This window comes from Corvus kubaryi, unplaced genomic scaffold (assembly GCF_017639235.1).
Source record: "Corvus kubaryi isolate FWS band 111438036 unplaced genomic scaffold, C.kubaryi_AGA036_p1.0 74, whole genome shotgun sequence".
Taxonomy (NCBI): Eukaryota; Metazoa; Chordata; class Aves; order Passeriformes; family Corvidae; genus Corvus; species Corvus kubaryi.
In genome coordinates, this window is record NW_024582061.1 from 10,273,530 (window position 1) to 10,295,459 (window position 21,930).

Below are 21,930 nucleotides of genomic sequence, written 5' to 3' on the forward strand. Positions count from 1 at the left end.
AGTAAATGTTGGTTCAGTTGGTAACTTGTGGTCAAGGTTTATGCTCCTGCGTAAATCCTGCCACAAGACTTTGTTGTGCTCTGTTTTTATTCCCAGGGAGCTGTTATTGACAGAAGTGGGTGTGCCTGAACAGAGGGTAGTTTAAATAGGGCTGCTAGTCCTTTATTCAACATCCATGTTAATGAATAAAAAAATGATCTGGTCCACATTCTCTAGCCTGGAGGTCAACTGGCATAAATTGACGTGGAAGTATTCAGTAAATGTTTGTATCTCTGAGAGACAGTGGCCAAGTCCACCTTGGCTTTTGGGACCAAACTCTGACGTGGGCTCAGGCCTGGACCATTCTTGGGAACGATTTGAGGGTGGTGTGAAAGCAGCATAAACTGAAAGAGGGCAAGTTTGGATGGGATATTAGGAAGAAATTCTTTACTGTGAGAATGTTGAGGCACTGGAACACATTGTTCATAGAAGCTGTGGATGCCCCATTCCTGGAAGTGTCCAAGGCCAGGTTGGATGGGGCTTTGAAAAACCTGGTCTAGTGGAAGGTGTCCCTGCCCATAGTGGATGGGAATTGGAAAAGATGGTCTTTACATCCCAAAACATTCTGTCGTTCACTGATTCTGTAATGGCATGGATGGTCATGGGCTCAGACTCTGGCTCTGGTTACTTTACCAGAGGTGATTCTCTCTTAGGCTTGGTTGTTCTGCTGAACTCAGTTGAGTGGCAGCCTGCTCTACCACCATAATAAAGCAATATTCCAAATGAAATATTTGGAGAGAAATAAAAGAGCTGAGCCCTAGCGGCAAAGCCCAACGCCACTGCCTTAGCTCGCTGGGGTCAGAATTTCTCTTTTGTTCAGATATGTAAAATTGCAGATGGCCTAAGTTCTTCAGGCCAGATGCTAAGTGGGTTTAAGCAGACAATTTGTGCTTGCTGAGGTTCTGGGTTTTCACTTACATTTCTTGGAAAGGGCAACAAGATGTAATGAATAAATGTAAAAGACAAGAAATAGAGCCCAGGATACAAGAGAGACTTGCTGTGATTTGGTGTTGAGAGGTTTTAGCACTGAGCTCGGAAGTGTATTTATGGAGCTGCTGGTCAGAACTGTGCACTTTAAAGGTGAAATCAGTTCCCTTCTTTAATCTTGAGTTTTCATTCACTCCAAATTGGTGCAAGCAAATCTCCTGGGCCTAAAATGCCATAGGAGCACTAAAGGCCAAGAACAGAATTAATTTCTGAAAATTTGAGAGAAAAACCATCAGGTTTAGGGCTGTAAAATGTTAATCTGTTTCTGACTTGCCCAAGAATTGTCTGAAATCCTTTTGCCCACTCATAACTCAAGTGACTTCATGTCAAATATTAGAGCTGGTTTATGCGTGAGTACTGACAGAAGTAGCTCATGCTTTTATCATAGCCTTCTGGTAAAAAAGGCTCAAAAAATGCAACTGCCAGAGCTTTTTCTTGGTCCAAAACGATGTCAAAATCCCATGGAGAAAATGGGAAACAAGACCGAGCCCTTGGTCATTTGCCCTGAGATGTTCTTTGCTCAAGAGTCTGGTCAAGGTGTCACACAGAGCTGCATTCCAAGTGCTGAAGAACAAGCAAGCTTGGCCCTTTTCTTTCCTCCCCTGCTGTTGCTCTGGAACACATTTCTCCCACCCTGGAAAGACTTAGACTAGATGACAGATGGATTTGAGGGCCAAGGTCAAGACTCCACACTACACCCTCATCATCATCTTGTCTTTTGCTGGTACTTCTCCAAGCACAGGAAGCCTCTCACATCCCAAAATGCATCAGGCTCACTGGGGAGCTTCAGTGATGGAAAGTGGTGCTATTTCTATGTCAACTCAGTTCTCACTACAGATTTCCTACTCTTTGCTACTCTGTGACAAGTTCAGGTAGGGGTCTCTTCCCAAGTCACTTGAGCAGCGAATGCAGGTGGCGAGGGTGAGTGTGGACACTGGGCAGTGCACCTGAGGGCTTGCAGCAGAAGTGGTGACCTCTGCGAGATGGGATGCTCATCTGTGTGGGAGGGATGCTGGCACTCTGTAGTCTTTATTTGCTATGAATGATGGTCACTATATATATCTTTTGTTATTATAACAGGCCACTTTTTAAAAAACACACATGGCTGCATCCCTGAACAATTTCTCCTCAAATACGTGGCTTTGCAGTGCTTGTTTGCTAGGTGGAAAAAGGACTTGGGGCTTTTCTCTTACTTAATGGTGTACACCCATTTCTCCCAGAGTTCCCTTGACTGTTTCCAGCTTCACCCCCAAATAAGACCTTGCCAAAATCATTTATGAGCTGTGGAGTGAAAATGTGACTGATACAAATGTTGCAGCAGTGTATAAAATGCTAAATTATTCATGGTACTTAAGCACAGAAAATCCCAGGGCTGAACTGACATGGTGAAAAACTCCAGGCAAAGAAAAAAAAAAATCCCACCATGGAAAGTCTTGGATTAAAAACAGTTGCAAACTTTAGTCAGGCTATACTATAGAGTCTTAATCCCTTCTTCCTTTAAATGCCCCTTCCCATGCTGTACCCTGTGCTTTCATAGCCAACTGCTTTTAATGTCATTATCCACATCACTTTCCCATGAGGGACCTAAGGCAAAGAACTGTCAGATGACTTGTCCTCAGAGCATCAGAACTTCTCACACAGCTGGTCACCAGGGACCTCTGTGGGCGTCTGTCAGAAATTTATTTCCTTATCGTAATGACCCTCAGTTCTCACCTACTTACTGCACAAAGGGTCCTGGATACTTGAATCTTGTCCTGGATCGCTTCCACGTCTGGAGTTTTCTGGTGAAGGACCTATGTACTAGTTTGAAAACAAACCAGTGGGAGGCACCAAGTCAGAATAACAATTTAATAGGGAAATTTTTAAAAAAGGCAGAAAACACTGGGTTAAACTGACAGAGCCAGGATATAACCTGACACCCTGTTAGTCAGGGTGGCGGTAGCAGTCCAATAAAATGGTGGCTACAGTCCTCCTGAAGTGGTGGATGTGGTTCTGTCGAAGCAGTGATCCAGTGGAAAGGGTCTGCTCTTCCTCAGAAGGTCCAGTGGTGGCTGTGTAGCGCCCGTCCTCTGGAAATCCATTGGAAAGGTTGTCTCTGGTGTTCAGAGTCCCAGATTATATCCACGATGGGATGCTTGGTTCCTCCCTCTGGGTGGAGCATCTCACAATGGGGTAATGAGTCATGAGGCCAAGTGTTGATGAGGCTCATCAACAGAAGATAGTCCGGAGGGAGTTATCTCTGAGTCATGCACAGGACAATGATGGGCCATTAACAGAAAGATAGTCCAGGGGGAGGAGGCAAGGAAACACTGCCCCACCTGATTTCAACAGCTCATGAGGATGGTGATAGAATACACTGCAACCCAGGACAACCTACAAACTAAAATATTAATGTAGGAGCACAACTTTGAGAATTTAAACTGCTGAATGGACTATGACCTGCTGCTTAATTCGTGGAGAATTTTAACAGAGATGCACTGGGCTGAATATGTAATCTGGTAACTGAAACAGGCAGATATAAAGATCAACGGGTCAGATAAAAGGAGAACTGTACTGAACCAAATGCTACAAGAAGCTTAGAGAATTCATACTGTTAAGCAGTCTGGTTCCAGATTCTTTTATCATTTTGCTTGGTCTTGAAAGCATTGTTCAACAGCTGATTTCAGGTTTCCTTTTGCACTTTATTTTATTGTGAAAAAAAAAAAAGATTTTAAAACCCCAACAAATAATTTTAAATGGTGTAGTGTTGGATTCTGTATGTATCAAAGCATATTTCCCTTGGAAACATTTTTTGACAAGGCAGTTCTTGCTTGTTGCAAAAGCATTGTGAATAAAAACAGTCAGGCTGCTTTAGTCACTATGCCTGTTGCTTGAAGGGTAAGATAGGTTTTCAAAGCTATTCAGTGTTCCACTTTGCCCTGGAGGTATATAGGAACCATAGGAGAAGATTTGATTTGCTATCTGTTTGGGAGTTGAAAAGGGTCTTCAGGATTGCATCTGACCTGCAGCAAATGAAGGGAAAACAGGGTTTTTTAGCTGACATTCATCCCTTTATTGAAGGCCAAACAGCATTGGTGGCAGAGTCAGCTTTGGATACTTTTACTTAATTCAGCTTTATTTGTCAATTAATGAGCATCTGTAAGTTGGTATTTCATTTTTCCCAGGCTGTACCCTCGTCATGCAAGTGCTCTCAACAACTTGGGGACGTTGACCAAAGACGTGGTGGAGGCAAAGGACTACTACAGACGGGCCCTTCAGCTCAACCCTCAGCACAACCGAGCTCTCTTCAACCTTGGCAACCTGCTCAAGTAAGTTGAATGCAGGTCTGGCACCAAGAAAATTCACATTGCCTGTACACACATCACCAAAGTGGTTTTTTTCTGCCAGCTGGTGAAGAAATGGTGTTATTTCTTAGTGCTATCCAAAAGTGCCGGCACAAAGGTGAGGCTTAGTTTGGATATCCTTGTGCTGTCTGCCACATCACTCCAGGTGCTGTTTGCAAGTGTGTTTCAGTTGTAGGAAATTTACTTGTTCCAAAACAGGCATCAGAAATGAGTTGCCTAAACCCAGATAGTCACCTGAGATCTTGGAGATGTGTAAACCTTTCTAGGGGAGGAAGATGTATTGTTCAAAGGCGGGCATCAGATAATCAAAAAATTCCCTCTCTGCAAGTTCCCACTTCTCCTCATTAGCTGTATGGAAAGGTGTTGTGTAGTTTAGGCATAAGCACCTTATGCTGAGATGCTCAGAGCAGCAGAGGGTTCATTCCCTTGCAGAGCAGGTGGGTCTGGATTTGAGGGAAAGGCTGGTTCACATCCCTGTATGGTTAAAAACAAGTTGATGAGCTCATTATTTCACTCATTGTTATTTAGTGTCAGCCTTTAGCAAGGAGAATAGCAGACAATCATAATCATGCAAATTAATTTGACTAACCACATCTAAAGACTAAACTTAGATCTGTACAAGAAGCTAGTATGATAAGATCTGCAAAGGGTTCAATTAAAAAAAAAAAATCTCCATTTAGCACCAGCAGAAAGGTCCTTGGTTTTGTGAGGATATTGTGGTATTTGCTGACAGAACTGCATAAACTACAGCAGTGAAAGTACATTTTTGCTGATATGAACTGCCCTTGTTTTGCTGATAATGGGTCTCAGTAAATCTTTTAGAGCAGACTGGGCTTTGTGCTGGTTATACCATGACAGGCTTAGTGTGGGACTGGTTTTAAAGTGGCACTGGGTCATTAAAACTTGATCTTTCTGGTCCTGAAATGTAACTTTGAGTGTGGATTTGTATAAAGGATATTAAGTGCGCTGCCGAAGTTCTACCTGGTCTGCTCAGTAGCGGAGAAATTATCAGAATAATATTACAAGTAAACCTTGAGGTTTACTTGTAATTTGAGGTTAGAATATGGGAAATGAGTAATCTTAAATAGAAAGTAGGTAAGTGCTTTACTGGATATACTCACAAGGTAGGAAAATGGTACAGTCTTATTGCAAGAGAAATGAAAGATCTTTGTATTATTAATCAAATTTGGTTGATTGAAAATTATTTTAGGTGGCAATGGTGTTTAAAAATACATATTGCCTTTTAAATCCATAATGTGTGCCTTAATTATTATTCTCTGCTATGTTTTGTTTTTTCCTTTCTTAATATAAAATATTAATATGAAAGGATGTAAGTCAGAAGGAGCACCAGGACATCCCACGTCAATTATGCTTAAATCTGGCCTGTCAGTGGACTCTTATGACCCAGCAGATGGTTAAAAACTGGATTTGTTGCACTGGAAAAGCACAAAGGAGACATGTGGGGAAAATTTCGTAGAACTGCTGTTTGTTTTCTGTGCAATATGTCATGTTTTTCACAATGTGATACTTAAGATAGTGTGTGTCCTGTTGGATTGTAAGTGCTCTGCATCCTTCTGTGGTGCCACATTTTGCAGTATGTTAAATGTGTGTCATGCTTGTGCTAAACTTGTCAAAAGGAAGCACTCAGGATCCACCTGCCCTTTTCCCACATCCATTCGCTCCCATTTTCTAAACTTCCTTTGGGCTTCCAAAACAGTGTAGCACATCTGGGCACAGCAGTAGTATTATCCAGATGTATTGGAATCTGGGTGCCCTCATCTCCCTGTTCAGCTTTAAAAAACCTGCTAAAAAATAGGTGGAGTTCACGGTGGAGGAATTAGCACATACATAGAGCAGATGCTGCATGGGCAGATCCTAGATGAATGTCTCCCCTAAAATGGTGTCCCAAACCCTTTGGCCAGCACCTTTCCTGGATGATCCAGCAGCTTAGCAAAATACAAATAATGTCTTTATTTATATTTTCTACCCATGTCTCCAAATTATCCTTTCATATAGATATATAAATGTATATATACGGCAGCCAGTATTCTGCAGACACTAAATGCTAGTGTAATATGGGTAATAAATGAAATAAAATGGAAATTTGCAGAACATTACAGGCAGATACTACTTTCTGGCTGTGTTGTGAGACATTATGAAGAGTGTTTTGATTTTTAAACATATGTCAGAGAGAAGATAAATGGTCAAGCAATAAAAGCATCTTCTGTCCTCTTTACAAAGGCTTCAGAGCATGGTGCAGATCAGGAACAGACAGACCTGCAACACTTCAGGCATGTCCAGTAACAGCACTGCTTGTACTGGGACATGTAATGAAATTGTCTGGCATGGGGAATTCCCAGTTGAATTCTGCTGATTTCGTTGTACCCATCCCTGCTCATAGTGTGCAAATCTGATGGTGGATATTAGATTTCATCTCCTCTGGAGTACTGAGAAAAGGGAAGTCCAGGATTTTGGAAGGATGGGTCTGCCATTCCCATGTGGGAATCTGCCTTTCGTTATTCCATGCAAATAAGCTATTTAAGTGTCCATTGCATGTGATTTAAACTTGAGTAAAAAACTGTTTTGAGGACACAGGCTGGAATTTTTAAGTTGTTTTCTGTGGAAGCCATAGATGAAAAATGATGTTTCTATTTTCTGTTTGCACATAAAGAAGACAGCTATGTGCCAGAAGATGAATGTTCTCAGGAAGTATTGCAGGGTAATGGCTGCATAAGCCTCTAGTTTTGTTTACATATCCTAAAATAAAGTTGTATGTCATCATTTTTGTGCCTAATATAAATATTGGAGAGTAGATAATTAAACAATGCCAACAGATTTCTTACTTAAAATAGACCCAAAAGATGGCCTACCTGAAAGTGAGAAATCTCTCTGCTTTCATGGTCTGTGATCAGTGACACAGAGCAGCCTGATGCTGCTTTCTTGTGTTTTGAGTATTTGTTGCCTCTGTATAAATTCAGGTTCACTGAGATACAGATAAATATCATTCAGAATACCTCACAAATTTATAGCCTGTGGGTTGTTCTGTAAAGAGACAAGAAATAAAATATTGTGAACGTTTGAAATAAATATCAATCTCAGCTTTCTGTTGCAGGAAGAATGGATAAGAACTTCTTATTTGTGGTGCTGTATCAATCCACACCTAAAGCACTGCAATATTCAGTGCACTGCTCCTTATGAAGAAAAACCTCAGAACTCTCATGTGCTTTGAGGGTGTCACAGCTTCGTTTTCAAGGGGAAAGTGAAATGCCTAGAAACTATCTCCCCTGAATCTTGAGTTCACTCAAAGGACTGATTCTCTTCTAGATGTAGAGTAACATACAACATGGCCTGAGTGTTTGTTGTTGTGGTTTAGTCCCATCTATTTAGGAAACCCATCTATTCAGAAGAGGAAGGCCTGTCTGCCCTCTCTGATACAGGCTTCTGCGTGTATGTGAGTGTGCTGACACAGGCTTGTGGAACTGCCTGGAGATGCTGAAGAACATCAGCTAGAGATTCCATGTGTGGAGATTTAAGACCTTTTAGCTAGTGAAACGTTCCCTCCTTTCATTCAGAAGCAATCTGAGTGGCGATGTTCAGTGATACTGCATCTGGCTTTCTGAATGGCCTCTGCAGGATACTCTGTGTCTCATGAAGGGCTGTAGGTGTCCCTCAGTATCACATACACATTGGAGACTGTGGTTAAACACCCCCCCCCAAACTCTGGCAGTCTAATTGTTGCAGCAGATTGAAAAGATAACTTAGGTTCCTGTTATAACCTAGGGTCTCTGGAGATCATCTGGAGATCAAGCCAGCTGCTCAGAGCAAGCCTGATTGGATCAGATTGCTTAGGGCTGTGTCCAGCTGAATCTTGGATGCCTCCAAGGACAGAGATGCCACAATCTCTCCGTGCGACCTGTTCCAGTGTTTGACCACCTTTGCGGCGAAAAATATTTTTCCTTATATCTAATCAAAAATATTTTTCCTTATATCTGATCAGGATGTCCAGTGTTCCTACTCTGGCATCTGTTGCCTCTTGTCCTGTCACTGTGCACCTCTGAGAAGAGTTTGGCTCTGGCTTCTCTGTATCCTTGTAAAAATTTGTTCAGAGGAGTTGTGGAGCCTTTGTCGAGTTCTGTGTTTCTGGCTTTAATACAGTCTAAATAACTTCACAAAATAAAATCTGAAAGTTACAAAGTCCTTTAGAGCACTAATTCCTAGGCTGCTCTCTGTTGCACGTGAAATTGGCTCCAGTGCAAACAGCCCTGTGCATCACCAGACTTTGGCAGGGTGGTTTAACCTGGTGCTTCTCCAACTGCGGGGCACTTGCAAAAATATGTAAGAGATGCTCTCGGTGGAAAGAGCTGTTCCTTGCTTTCAGCTTGAGCGTGCTGATTGTAGAGGCAAGGCTGTGAGCTCAGGTGGGAGAGGGAGTCAAGAGAGGCTATTATAAAACAGGGTAATTTGGGTAAAAATTGGAGTAAGTGGTCACAGATTGCTCATGTCAGTTGAATTTGTTCTTCTCTCTGTCACAGTGAAGATACACATTACCTAACTATTCCTGCTCCAGATCCCCAGTTTATGGTAAATTAGCGTATTGGACTGTTCTTTCAATGCTTTGTGCTCTCCCAAATTGTAGGAGATTTATATAAGAGATGGCCTTGATCCTGCAAAGTGTTGGCCTTGAGCCAGGAAAGCACTTCAACCAGTAATTAATTTTCAACTTGCATACATAAAAGTTAAGTACACATTTAAGTGCTTGGCCAGAGCACTTGGTATCTTGCAGGCCTAAGCCCTCTGAGAAACTACTGGATCTGCTTTTTTTAATGTAATTCAGTCTGTCACATAAAAGGATGCCATAATCTTTTCCTCTTTACCCCCACTTTCAGGAGACAAACATTGTTCTTGGATCAAATGGAGAAAAAAAGAGGCCATTTTGGAATAAAAGAGTGATTAAGAGGGCTGCCCCATGTTCAGAGGGAATGCTTGTGGTTAATGGGAACTTTTACTGCTGCTGAGTGGATCACTTAATCCTTTTATTTCTGTAGCGGGCATTTCCTACATTTTTTGCCAAACATCAATACCTTTATAAAGCCGTCATCTGGTTTTGATTTATAAAAATGTGTCGTGAAACTTCAGCCAAGGGATCCCAAAGTTTTATAAATTGACAAGCTAGCTAGACTTTAATTAGTGTAGGGGAAAAGTGGTTCTTTATTTGTTTTTGCTTCATTTGTGTAATTTATATGGAACACCACTGGAAGAAGTAAAAGACCAGCACAACTGGTTTTACTTAGCTTAATGCACAGGCAAAATATTCTTCCAGTTACACAACTAGAAAGGGAAAAAATCTGCAAAGCCACATATATTATCAGCTGAAATTTGCACCTTATAAACAAGATCTGGTTACTTGACCATGCCACTCAGATGGAATCTAAGGCCAAAGCAGCAAGGTGTTCACGTACTTTCTGTTTCCTCAGAGCCCTTTGTTTCTTTTTCTAAGCCCCACTATTCATATTCTTTGTACACCCAGCACAAGGAAAATGTTGTTTCAGCCCAGCTAAACATCCTTAGATATTTGTTCAGGAAACCTTCTCATTTTTCAAAGGAGAGAAATACAGAGCGATACTGGAGAAACTGTAGCTCAAATAAATAAACATCCCAAGATTTTTGTTAGGAAACCTTTTCCATTTTCCATAGCCATAAACGCAGAGCAATGCTGGGGAAAAAAAACTAGTTCATCAGCATAGCCACCTCTCAGCTATCTCTGTTCATAATCCTTAGGATCTGAAGAACAGAACTCCTCCAGCCTAATGATCGACATGCTAAGGAATTATTTAGCAATCCTAGGCAGATATTTTCATTTCAAAATAATGGAATTGCAAGTAGATCTGTAAGAGCACTTGTCTAGGAACATGCAGAGACTCCTCAAGGTTTTAGTAGAGGAAATGAAGTGTTACAGTGCCTCCAGCCTACTGAAGTGAGAGTGAATGCCCTGTTCCCAGATCACAGTGCCTCCATCCTCTCAGCACCCTCCTTTCAGATACCTAACTGCATAGAGTCATTAAAGTCTCTATCCTCCCAGCTGCTGGAGACAGCGATGGGCTGAGGAAATGCTGGGTGCTCACAGTGTGGAGAGGAGGCGTGAATGAATCATTTAGTCTTTGTTGAAAAGGTCAAGCCGGGGACTTCCACGTCTCTTTAAAGTAGTTAATCAGTGGGATAACCTAAACATGTACTTACAGGAATATTTCTTTCTGGTTTTTTTCCCTCCTCCCTGCAGGTCCCAAGGGAAGAAGGAGGAAGCTGTAATCTTGCTGCGGGACTCCATTAAGTACGGCCCAGAGTTTGCAGATGCTTACTCAAGCCTGGCCTCACTGTTGGCTGAACAGGTAACGGGGATGGCTCGGGTCCTCTGCCTTCGTGTGCATGCACTGCTGCCACAGCCACAGCACCTCCTGCACCTCCCACCCTCGCCTCGCTCACACGTGGTGGCAGGCGTGGGTCCACGCTGTCTGCACAGAGCTCTCGGGCTGCTCTACAGATGGCTTTTCCAGGATGGGAGGCAACTCATTCACAGTGAGTAATTACACCCACATGGTGTGGCTCTGAATTAAATCACTGCTGAAGTTGTGAGTAAATCCCCTCTCTGCGGCTCCCTGCATCTATGGAGAAGTCTTAATCCATTGCACCTTGAATGTTGTGACAGCAGGAGAGGTGAGTGCTTCCCCTCGCACACACACACACACACGCCTACACAGATAACCTTGAGATTGCATTATAAATCATCCCAAAAGTAGGAATTGTCAGAAGCCAGGTGTCCTCTGCAGCCCAGATCCTGCCTCTTGCATGCACACACAGGGATACAGCCCCCGATTACCGTGGTAGATGACCACGAGCAGGGAGTGAGAAGGCTCCCTGGCTTTATGTTGCTCTTAATGAGTGGCTGTTCAATATTTTGTTTAACCTCATTGTTCATGTGCCTCCAGGCCTTATTTACTGTGCATGGCCCAGGCTGTGCTCTGGAGGCAGGATTACTCATTTCCTCTCAGGCCTGTTCCCCATGCTCATTACTCAGGCTCTCCCTACTCTCTGTAGTTAGGTAATTTATTTCTACAACATCCCTGTGAGGTGAAATATCGTCCCCACAGAGGAAAAGAGAACTTGAGGCACAAAATCCTTGAGCTCAGAAGGAGCCATGAGGTGTGAGTGCCCACACTGAGACCACCAAGCCCTCCTTTCCTCCACACCTGCAGCAGCAGATGAGGGATGCTGTGCTTTGTGCTGTGGTCCCTCTCTGGGGCTGTGGGGGTGGATGATAAGGTCCCTGTAACTGCACAGCTCCAGCACACCTCTGCAAACCTTTTGAAAACTGATTTTTTTTCTCCTTCAGTTTTCAGATCTAAATGTTCCATAGCATGGGGTGCTGAAGCTTTCTTTAAAGGTTGCTGAATATAAATACAGACAAATCAAAATGGTATCGTTTGCTGTTCTCCATTATTCTGGTTAGTGAAATCTTCTCTCTGTAAGGGAAGGGGATACATTTCAGCAAAAATATAGGCAGAGGTCTTGTTTAATCTTCTTTAATGATGTAGGCACTCTGCAAAACTCACCTATGATGTATGCGAATTACTGAAAGATGTTCTATTTTATTTTCCTTTTTAAGAGTATTTCAAATATTATCAATATTATCTGCAGGGATCTCAAAATATAGTGTATGAATTTAAAGATGAGCCTTGTTGAATGGGAACTCTGCTTTGAATAAGCCCATCAATGAAGAGTCTCCTGCAAGTACAGGACGTGACTTCTCTGCAGTAATACCTGGTTTTAATATTAATTGAAATTATTAATTAGAACAATCGATTGCAAGGTCAGCAGAGCAGTAAAACCACTATGGAGTCCCGAGACCTTCTGCCCAAAGCAAATGCCATTAGTAAATCCAGCAATAATTAATCTCTCTTACATATGGATTGTTCATCCTCTTGTGACTTGAGTAAGTGGTAGGGAAAAAAGATAGTACAATTTTCTCAGAAAACAGTGATTTTTCTGCAGACTTTTAACACTTTCTCATGTTCAGCCACAGCATGACTACTTGATTGTGCACCTCCTGCCTCACACACCCATCCTAGTGACCCCAGTAGGGTCTGTCCTGCAATACCTGCTGCTGCCCATGGCTGGGAGCTGCACAGTCACACCCTCCAGGGGTACAGGCAGAAGTTTTGGCATCTTCAGCCCAAAGGATGATGACAGGAGCCCATTTTTTCAGTTTTGGGTTTTCCTCTTTGTCTGAGCAATAGTGTTGAAAACGACTAAAAGTTACAAAAAGTGGGTTTTTGTCTCATTGTGGCCCGGAGCTGTGTCACAGCTGTAGGGGTATCTGTGAGGCCAGGCAGGATGGCATCACTGTGGAGCTTTGGGGAAGGGACCATCGGGTCCCTCTCGCTGGGATGTGATAGAAAGGGGCTGAAGTGCCAGGTTAAAATAACTTGCATGAGGTGACCGTGCCCATGACAACTTCTGCTTCTCCAGCTTTGCTCTAAGGCTGGAAGGGAAACGTGTGGACACAGTGAAATAGTGTCAGGATTGCCTTGGCCAGTCCTGCATGGCATGTTCCCCCCGTATTAAAGGGGATGAATCTGAAATAGGCCTTATGGTTCCTTCCCTTCTACGCCTGGAAAAAGTGCTGCTAAGAGGAATGTCTCAGGTGCCAGGGAATTAACCCATAACTTGATGTAATTGCCCTTTTCTCTCCTTGACAGCTGATTCTGAAGCCAGAGCTGACATGGGAAACACCACTACTGCATTGTACAGAACAGTTTGGCTTGTTTGTGCCTTTTATAAATGCTTGCCTTTCTGAGTGCTCTTTCTGCTTGCAGTTGTAACTCAGTTGCACTGCACTGCAGTTTTCCTTGATTTCCATGATCACTGGTAACAGAAATCAAACATTTTCGCTGCCTGTTTTCACAACATTCTAACACCAATTCCCCACAGTTTCCCTTCTTCCCAGCTTCAGTTCCGTCCATCATTGTGTGCTACTTGGTGGCTCTTTTCAGGCCCTAGTTTCAACTGGTTTTGTATGTGTGTTCCTTAGAAAACAAAACTGTTTAACCCACCTTGCTGCAGAGGAGAGCCTACTCAGTCATAACCAAACTGGAAAACCGAGCCTTATGAAAAACAGACTTAAAAGCCTGGAGTTCAACTGAAAGATACTCATATGCATAATTTTTTTAATATCATAAAAATCTCATACATTTTTTAAGACAGTCTTCTGAGTTTTGTGAGGTTGATGAATGTTTCATGAAGATCTGGGAGTGGCATTATTAAGTGTTAATGAGAAGCAAGCCTTGATGAAGTTAGAGCTCTATTTCTGCTAAGAAGAGGAGAGGCTGAGGAGAGAAAGCTCTGGGAGGAATAGCAGGTTCCACCCTTGCCACTTTCTGACCGTGCTTAATGCAAACACTTTGTTAGATTGGGCAATGAGCCTGAGGCATGCAGGGTCAGGATGTTAGGTGCCAAAAAAGCAATGCAACCACGATAAAAGTGCTAAAAGTGCTCAATATTGGTAAATGTTTTGAACACTCTAATCCAGTATGGAACACTAATCCAGTTTAACACAGCTCTTCCTTGCTTTAAAAATCAGGTTTATGATCAGTAAATAAAATAAGCTGACATACGTGCATACAAAGCTGCATTCATTGGCTGAAAATTAAAAGCAGAGGAAAAGAAAATAATACATGAATCTTGGAAAATATGCACGAAAAATTGCTTTTCATTTTAGTCAGTTCTGATGATCACTATAGTTTTCCTGACTCTGCAGGATAATGTTGTCAAATTCACATCGATTTATCCAAAATTTCCGAAGTTAAGCACTTTTTAAAAACGTGTTTCTGTGCTTCATTGCACACTTATCCTTTTTGCTGGCTGACCTTTATCATGTAAATGTGAAGGGACTTAACAGTGGCAAACCGTGTGATTGTGTGATCATGTCATACTCTTTCAGTGCAGTTCATTCCAGCTCTCCAGTTCTGAAATAGGAAGTGAGAAAAGAGTCCTCACATTGTGCAGCTGTGGAGCAAAAGCTGCTGTCAGGTACAGATTTTAAATCCAGGGCAAGCCCAGGGAGTTCTGCCATTTGCAGGCCTTGAGGAGAGTCCACAGCGGGGAGTGGACCAACCTTTTATTTCAGTGTGGATTCATTCCCGAGCATGGATCTGCCCTGGGAGCTTCAGGCCCTCCTCAGTGAAGAGCCTGTTGGCTGATTTTGCTTGGGAGCATCGTTGGGAGGCTGTGGAGTTTGTCACTGTAGGGCTGTGCTGCTCAGTGGAAGGGGAAGAATTGAGGAAAGCATCTTTGGTGCTGGAGGCTTGCCTACCACCCCTCTGCACCGTGCCTGTCTCTTCTGTTCACAGCCTCCTTCCACAAACACACCCGACAGCCGAGCTCTGAGAGTGGGGGGAAGGAAGGAGCCCATGCTGGTGAGCATGCAGGCAGTGGACACACATGGTCTGACTGAGGGAAGTGAAAACCTTTCTAAGTTGCTCTTTGATCCAAAAGAGAAATGTGGTCATTGTTTCAGGACTGGGCTGCCCGTAGCTCAGGCTAGACAGAACCCAGCCAGTCAGATGCTTTCTGTAGGCAGGGTGTTCCCAAAGAAAAGATCTGTATTTTCTAGAAATGTTCAGCATCAACAAACCTCCTTGAAATCTATGCAAAATGAGGGCTCAGTGCAGCTGGGGAATCAGCATGATGGCGTGTCCCATCAATCCCAGTGAGCTACACCTCACACATTGACAACACCTGGTTTTAATCTGAATCTTTTCCGATTTCCCCCACTCTTTCACCACCCTCCATCTTTCTCCAGGTTCCTTTATCCCCCTGCACTTGCTCCCTAGCCATCGCACACAGCAAGCTTTCATTCTTGTATTTTCCTCACTGCTTAGGGAATGAACAGCACAGCTCCAGAGGGGGAATGTTAGCCAGCGAGATGCTCATTAAACAAATAAATTAGAATATATCAGCTCCCAGAAGATAGATATTTCTCAACAGAACCCACACAATCCCTGTTGCTGTGTTTTTCCTGGCTGGGCGTGTGCCCAGCTGGGGTCTCACTGGCATTGCACAAGCACCACCTTTTCCAGGTGTTTCACAGGTAGCTACCTTTGGAAAGGCATGGGGGAAAGCTGTCTGAATTGTTCTGGGACACTAGCTGGCAGCTATATTACATCCATGCCCTGGGGTAAAATTTTGGCCTGGAAGGTGGGGTGGCTGCAGGTGCCCTGAGCTCCCTGTGCAGCGAGGGAGCTGTCACAGAATGCAGGTGTGCAGCAAATGGTGCTGACAACCTTTCTGCCATTGCTAAGAAATCTCCTTCTCTTTTAAGGAACGGCTTCAGGAGGCTGAGGAGGTCTATAAGGCTGGCATAGAGAATTGTCCAGAGAGCTCCGATCTGCATAACAACTACGGCGTTTTCTTGGTTGATACTGGTAAGTGAGAGGACCAAGGGAGTTTTCCCTCTCTGCCTTCTTTGCTTTGATTTATTTTATTCAGCAGTACACATCTAAAAGGGTGTCAAAAGCTTCCAAGGCAATAGATGTTCCTCCACGGTAGCTTGGAAATAAATATCCCCATGCTGCTGAGGGGGCACAGCGCACTGGAATTCGTAATCAGTGCAGGCACTGTGCAGCAGGAGCGTTCAGCCCTGCTGTTCCCTTCAGTGTTTCTTACCATCTTCACACAGGCAGTTGCCCTCTTCAGTGTGAGCTGGGCAGCACCCTGACAGTACTGCCTTTTTTCCAGCAAGGCATGGTCACATCAAACCAAATCACAGGCACACAAATGGATCATTATGGTCTCTGGAGCATGTGCAGCCCTACTTTGTGACAAAGCAGCTCTTTGACTGTAAGGGTTAAGTGCCACCACTATAGAAAGGAACATGGCTTTTAAACCACAATCATCTGTGAAAGCAAAACCTTATACGCTGTGGGGTGAATTGATTTTTCAGGAGCTCTGTAATGGCATCCTTTATTTTCTGGGCTCCTGGTTCCCATCCAACTTCCTTGGCGCTTTCTGGCATTCACATAACAACAGAAACGTCACTTTAATTGCCACCTTTTATTGACAGCTTTATGAGCAAGGCTAAGTTTGACAAATGACTGTTGGTTGTCTCACTGTTGTCCCTACAGATCAGAGCCAAGACTCAGTGATGAAATAGCGTAGGCTTAAAGTGTGTGCTTGCCACCCATTCTTTCCCTATCACGTGTGCCCAGCCCCAGTGGTGCTTGGGAGGAAGGGATGATGGTGTCTGTCAGTCTGCAACTGGCTGTTCTGCCTCTGAGCTGACACTTGGCCATCACTCTCCTGTAGTACCAGTGTGAAACAAATACAAAACCAAAATCAGTATTCATAGTCAAAAGAGGTGTCATGGCATTAGCAAAAGAGGTTGAGGTTCTGAATTTGGGCCCTGGCAAAATTCAAGCTTGCAAATAATAAAAATTCCTGCGTAATTTTCCTCTGATGTTGTACTCATCTTTGCTTGCCAACCCAGATAAACTGTCCTATTCCTGCCAAAATTTGTGGTTCAAATGTAGTGCAGGGCACTTTCTGGTTTTTGCACTTGTGTACCCTGCCAAAGTCAAAACTATCGTTTCCTGGTTTACTCCTATGCTTCCCTACACACAAACAACTGGAAAAAAACCCACTGACTTTTGATACTTGGGGCATGATGTGTCAATAATCCTCCTAGAGACATGACAAGGCATGGAGGAAGCGGCTGGTGGTGAGCCTGTCACAGGCTGCGCTCTTTGCCGGCGGCACAGGGAGATGCTGTGAAGCACCACGCCAATTAACTTGCAGGGTTTTGTGCAACAAGCCTCCAGCAAGTGTTGGCTCTGGGGAGCCACAACTCCAGACAGCTCTGCAGTGGTCACAGACACTCTGTGTCACCCTTAACGATGCACATTACCCGTGTGCTGAGCAGGGGAAGCGCGGCTGGCTGAGGGACTGAGGTGTGTGCCCAGCTGCTTCCCAGGATGTTTTGTAGATACAATTTTCAAAAACATCTGCCTGCTCAGTGGTGGGGAAAGATCGAGGCTGCTGCTGGATGTTTTGAAAAAGTTGTACCTTGAACAACATGTCCTCAGCCTTGGGTGAATCTTAAACACTTCTAAAGTTGTACCTTGAACAACATGTCCTCAGCCTTGGGTGAATCTTAAACATTTCTAAATCTCTCCACAGACGTTCCTCCTCTCTCCTGTAATGGACACGCTGAGATGTGTCCGTGTAACTTTTAAGTTGCATAGATGGTCTCAGAAAAAGTGAACTAGATCTGAAAAACTGTGGAAAGAAAATTCCCACAGCAGCATGTTCAATGCCCCAACATGCACTGGCTGTTTTCGAGATCTGTTTTCCAGCTCGAAATGGAATTAAATACATTGTGAAGTGAATCGGTTTAAAAAATGCCAACACTGAAAAGCTTTGTTGGTGGACAAAGCTGTTTGAATATTGGTTTTCATCAGGAGATTATCTGGTCTGGGGTTTGCAAACCAATTAAACGAGCCCTGGGATTAAAAACGCAATATTTGCACTGCTGAAATGCTGGAACTTTATACTTTTACCATTATTTAGCTAAATAAAAATATGGTATTGAAAGTGGAACTTTAGGCATTGGGGTGGTGATCTTGCACCTCTCTTTTTGCTTGTATTTTGTTGTGGTGCTCGGTGATGTCATGGGCTGCAGGACCTTGCACATTTTCACACAGCGAAGCAGTGCCACCCAATGGCTCCTGTGCAGCACAGAGATGGTGCCTACGTGCACCATCTGCACACCTCTGCTCTGGGATTTATTGCCCTGAGTGGGAATTAGCTGGTCCTTGGCAGCTACTCCCAGTCCTGTTGAGCAATACACAGAGACTGAGCTGGAGCTCAGAGCAACACAGCAGAGGTGGAGAGAGTAGTCTCTGTTTGGAGAGAGCTGAAACTATTTGCGGTTCTGGTGGTGGTGTGGGGAATACTGGGTGGCTTGTTCTCCATTCTTCATTGTCCATTTCTCCAGTGGGCCAGGGTGAAAGGATGCTCCACCAGGAGATGGCACATGTGCCCCAGCCCCTTCTCTGAGGTGGGCTCTGTCCTTAGCACAGGGGTTTTGTCCCCACTGCTGCAAGATCAGAGGGTGCTTTCAGCCAGGAGTCATCTTCTTGTGACTGTATCCTCAACTTGCAAAAACCCGCCCCTAGAAAATCTATTTCTCAGGATTGTCTGAATATTGAGGCCTAAATCTTAGTTTGGACAGCAGTGTCTCTTACGCTTACATTCAAAAGGCTGAGTCAGGATTTCTTTCTCAAAATGTTTCCCATGCACACAGCAGTAGGTGAAAGAAAACCAGAACATTACTGCATGCTGAGTTTGAGACAGGGTTTTTCTGATGCACCAGTTTAATGGCTGTTCTCCTCTCCAGGGTCTCCCGAGCAAGCCATGTCCCACTACAGACAGGCCATCCTCCTGAGCCCCGCTCACCACGTGGCCATGGTGAACCTGGGCAGGCTTCACCGCTCCCTGGGGCAGAACAAAGAGGCTGAAGTGTGGTACAAGAGGTGAGGATTTGGGGTGGGAGACAGAGGGTTTCCTCCTGCCCCTGTATGGCTTGTCTCTGGTAAAGAGCTTCTGATACACGGATGTGTCACTGCATGCATGGGGTTTCCTCCCTTCATTCTTCATCTGTTTGAAACTAGATTTGGCTATTTTTGGGGAATGCTTGGAAAGGCAGCATGAGCTCAGGCAGTGTTGATTTCCCTGGACTATTCCCAAGCCCCCAGGATGGACACAGCTGCTTTTGGCTGGGGGGTGCTCTGATGATAGTCAGAGGTTTCTCGGTAGCATGGGCAGGTTGTATTACCACAACTCCTACCCCGCCTGAAGCTGCTCTATGGTTGCTGCACCAGTAACAGCCATAACTGCTGCACAGCTCAGCACCAAAGCCTTGGCACCATTAGGAACTCTGGCCCTTCCCAGCAATGTGCCAACAGGCAGGCCCTGACTCTTGGTACACAGCAGGATGGACTGGGTGGGGGTACTTTTGCCTTCTTTTTGGCATATAGATTTGTGCTCACACTCCCCAGGTTTCATCACTGTCAACTATCCCCATGCCTGCTGCAGGTTTATGAGCACTTTGGAGGTGTCTCTTCCCTTTCTCAGGTCAGGTGGCCAGAAGGATTGCTGCTGTGGGCACACTCATCCCTCCCCAGGACTTGAAATTCGTGCGTCCCGGGTTGGGATGGTGCAGAGCTTTGGTTCTCCATCCCAGGACAAGCCCACCTCGCTCTTCCACTTTGTTCACCACCTTGAAGCATCCCTTTTTCCCAAACTCCAGGGCTCTGAAGGTATCCCGGAAGGCTGAGATCCTGTCCCCGCTGGGGGCTCTGTATTACAACACGGGGCGATACGAAGAAGCGCTGCAGGTTTACCAGGAAGCGGCAGCGCTGCAGCCTTCCAACAAGGACATCCGACTGGCACTGGTGAGCCTGGGGCCAGGGCAGGGCCACGACACAGGAGCAGCAGCCACTGGGTGCAGCCCAGTGTATGACAGAGGGCTGAGCTTTTCAAGATCATGACTCTTTATTACGTGGCTCTGTTCCAGGCTCAGGTTTTGGCGATGATGGGGCGGACGAAGGAAGCCGAAAAGATGACAAACCATATCCTTAATGAGGATGCGGAGTGTCTGGAGTGCTACCGCCTGCTGTCAGCCATCTACAGCAAGCAGGAGCTCTATGCCAAGGTACCATGGCATGGGATACCCTTGTCCCAAGGGCTCACACACAGAGGTCAGGTTGAATTTTACAGTCCATCTCTCTGGGGACATGTCACGTGCCTCAGTGCACATCCAGTAGATTATTTCTTCACTAAAACCTTTAGTTTATCTACATACTAAGACTGAAGAGAAGCAGTGTGGTTTTCTTATCACTTACACCTCCTGCTGCTGTCAGGCCCACTGCCTGTCAGCCCCAGGCATTTAAAACTCTCATTTCCCTGTGTGTTAATGACGTGGGGCAAACAAGGGAAGGAGGAAGACAACTCTTATGCTGGGAGTCCATAGTGGTGAGGAAAGAATGAGAACTGGGAAGGCACTGAATGGAAGGCACATAATGTCCTCTTGCTTTTTCACAGGCACTTGAAGCTATAGAAAAAGCGCTTCAGCTAAAACCAAAGGATCCAAAAGTCATATCAGAGCTCTTTTTCACTAAAGGAAACCAGCTACGAGAACAGAATCTCCTTGACAAGGCTTTCGAGGTATGATTGCTCTAAGACCTACCAGTGGTTTTATAGGCTAAAAGATCGAGTTTGCTCATTGTGTGTGAAAGTCCCTGGTGCATACATCCTGGCTGTTGGCCTTAGGAGCTCAGAGTGCATCACTGGTACAGAGAAAGCTATGAGGCAGCTAACTTTACCAGCCCTAATTGCAACTTTTCTCCTCATTCCTGTATGGAAATACCGCTCCCTGCTCTGAGAAGTTAAGTACAGAATTGTGGTGGGATTGACCTTTGCTCCATCCAGCCCTAGCCACTCTTGCTGTCAGTGACCAGCTCCAGGTGGCTCAGCTGGAAGCTTGGGGACCTGTGAGGGCTCACCATGTTGTTATATCTCGCCTCAGAAGCCAATAACTGAGAGGTTGGCTTGTCCTGTGGAGCAGGATGCTTGACAGCTCAGAAATTTTGTTAGTATTAATAATAGTACAGAAGCAACCTGGTCTAGTGGAAGGTGTCACTGCCTGTAGGAGGGGAGCTGGAACTAGATAATCTTTAAAGTCCCTCCCAACCCAAACCATTCCATTATTCTCTGATTCAGAAAATATTATTTTGGCTGCTCTGAATATTCTCAATATCCCTAGAGATGTTTAATCCTGATTTGAAAATCCTTTCCTGTTGTGACAATGTAAAAAAAGTGCTGTTTGGCAGAGCCCAGAAGGTCCTTATTGCTTCTTCTCACACACTCAGTGTCAGTGGGGAGGGAAAGCACTGCCCTCAGGTCCTTGTGAAACCTCCACACAAGTGGCTCTACCACAGTCTGTTGCCAGCTCCAAATTAAAGCCTTGCAGATAAAGAGCAACCACATGGCTTGTAGTTGGCAGGCACTGTGTTTGGCACTGCCTAAGGAAATGACCCTGATGTGCAGGAGACCCCAGTGGTGCAGGGGGCGCAGGGACAGGGTTGCAGGTGTGGCTCCTTTCGCAGTACAGGAAAAACACACATTGGCAGGGAAAAGCTGGGAGATGAACTGAGCCATGAAGCAGTACATTATATGCCTCTGCTGCAGAGAAACTGAAATTCACTTTGTGCATTGTATGTAAGAGGAATTTGAATTACATTCTGAATGGCTTCAGGAGAGGAAACTGCGTTTCTCTTTCCCCTCCAGCATTGGTTTTGTTTGAAGAGTCAGACTCTTAACCTAGAAATGTGTCATGTTTCTGTAGAGCTATAAACGGGCAGTGGAGCTCAACCCAGACCAAGCACAGGCCTGGATGAATATGGGAGGCATCGAGCACATCAAGGTACGACAGGTTTGGTTTTCCTAAGCA

General features: G+C 44.6%; 1 protein-coding gene across 3 annotated transcripts in view; it reads left to right on the forward strand.

The window, feature by feature from the left end:
• Positions 1–21,930, forward strand: part of TMTC1 (transmembrane O-mannosyltransferase targeting cadherins 1) — a 139,449-nt gene that overhangs the window by 111,532 nt on the left and 5,987 nt on the right. For all 3 annotated transcript variants that reach the window (XM_042050475.1, XM_042050477.1, XM_042050474.1), the window contains 8 exons: positions 4,191–4,334; positions 10,648–10,756; positions 15,745–15,847; positions 18,817–18,952; positions 19,729–19,873; positions 19,996–20,133; positions 20,523–20,645; positions 21,826–21,903. In XM_042050475.1, coding sequence (XP_041906409.1) covers positions 4,191–4,334; positions 10,648–10,756; positions 15,745–15,847; positions 18,817–18,952; positions 19,729–19,873; positions 19,996–20,133; positions 20,523–20,645; positions 21,826–21,903 — 976 coding nt within the window. The remainder of the gene's footprint in view (positions 1–4,190; positions 4,335–10,647; positions 10,757–15,744; positions 15,848–18,816; positions 18,953–19,728; positions 19,874–19,995; positions 20,134–20,522; positions 20,646–21,825; positions 21,904–21,930) is intronic.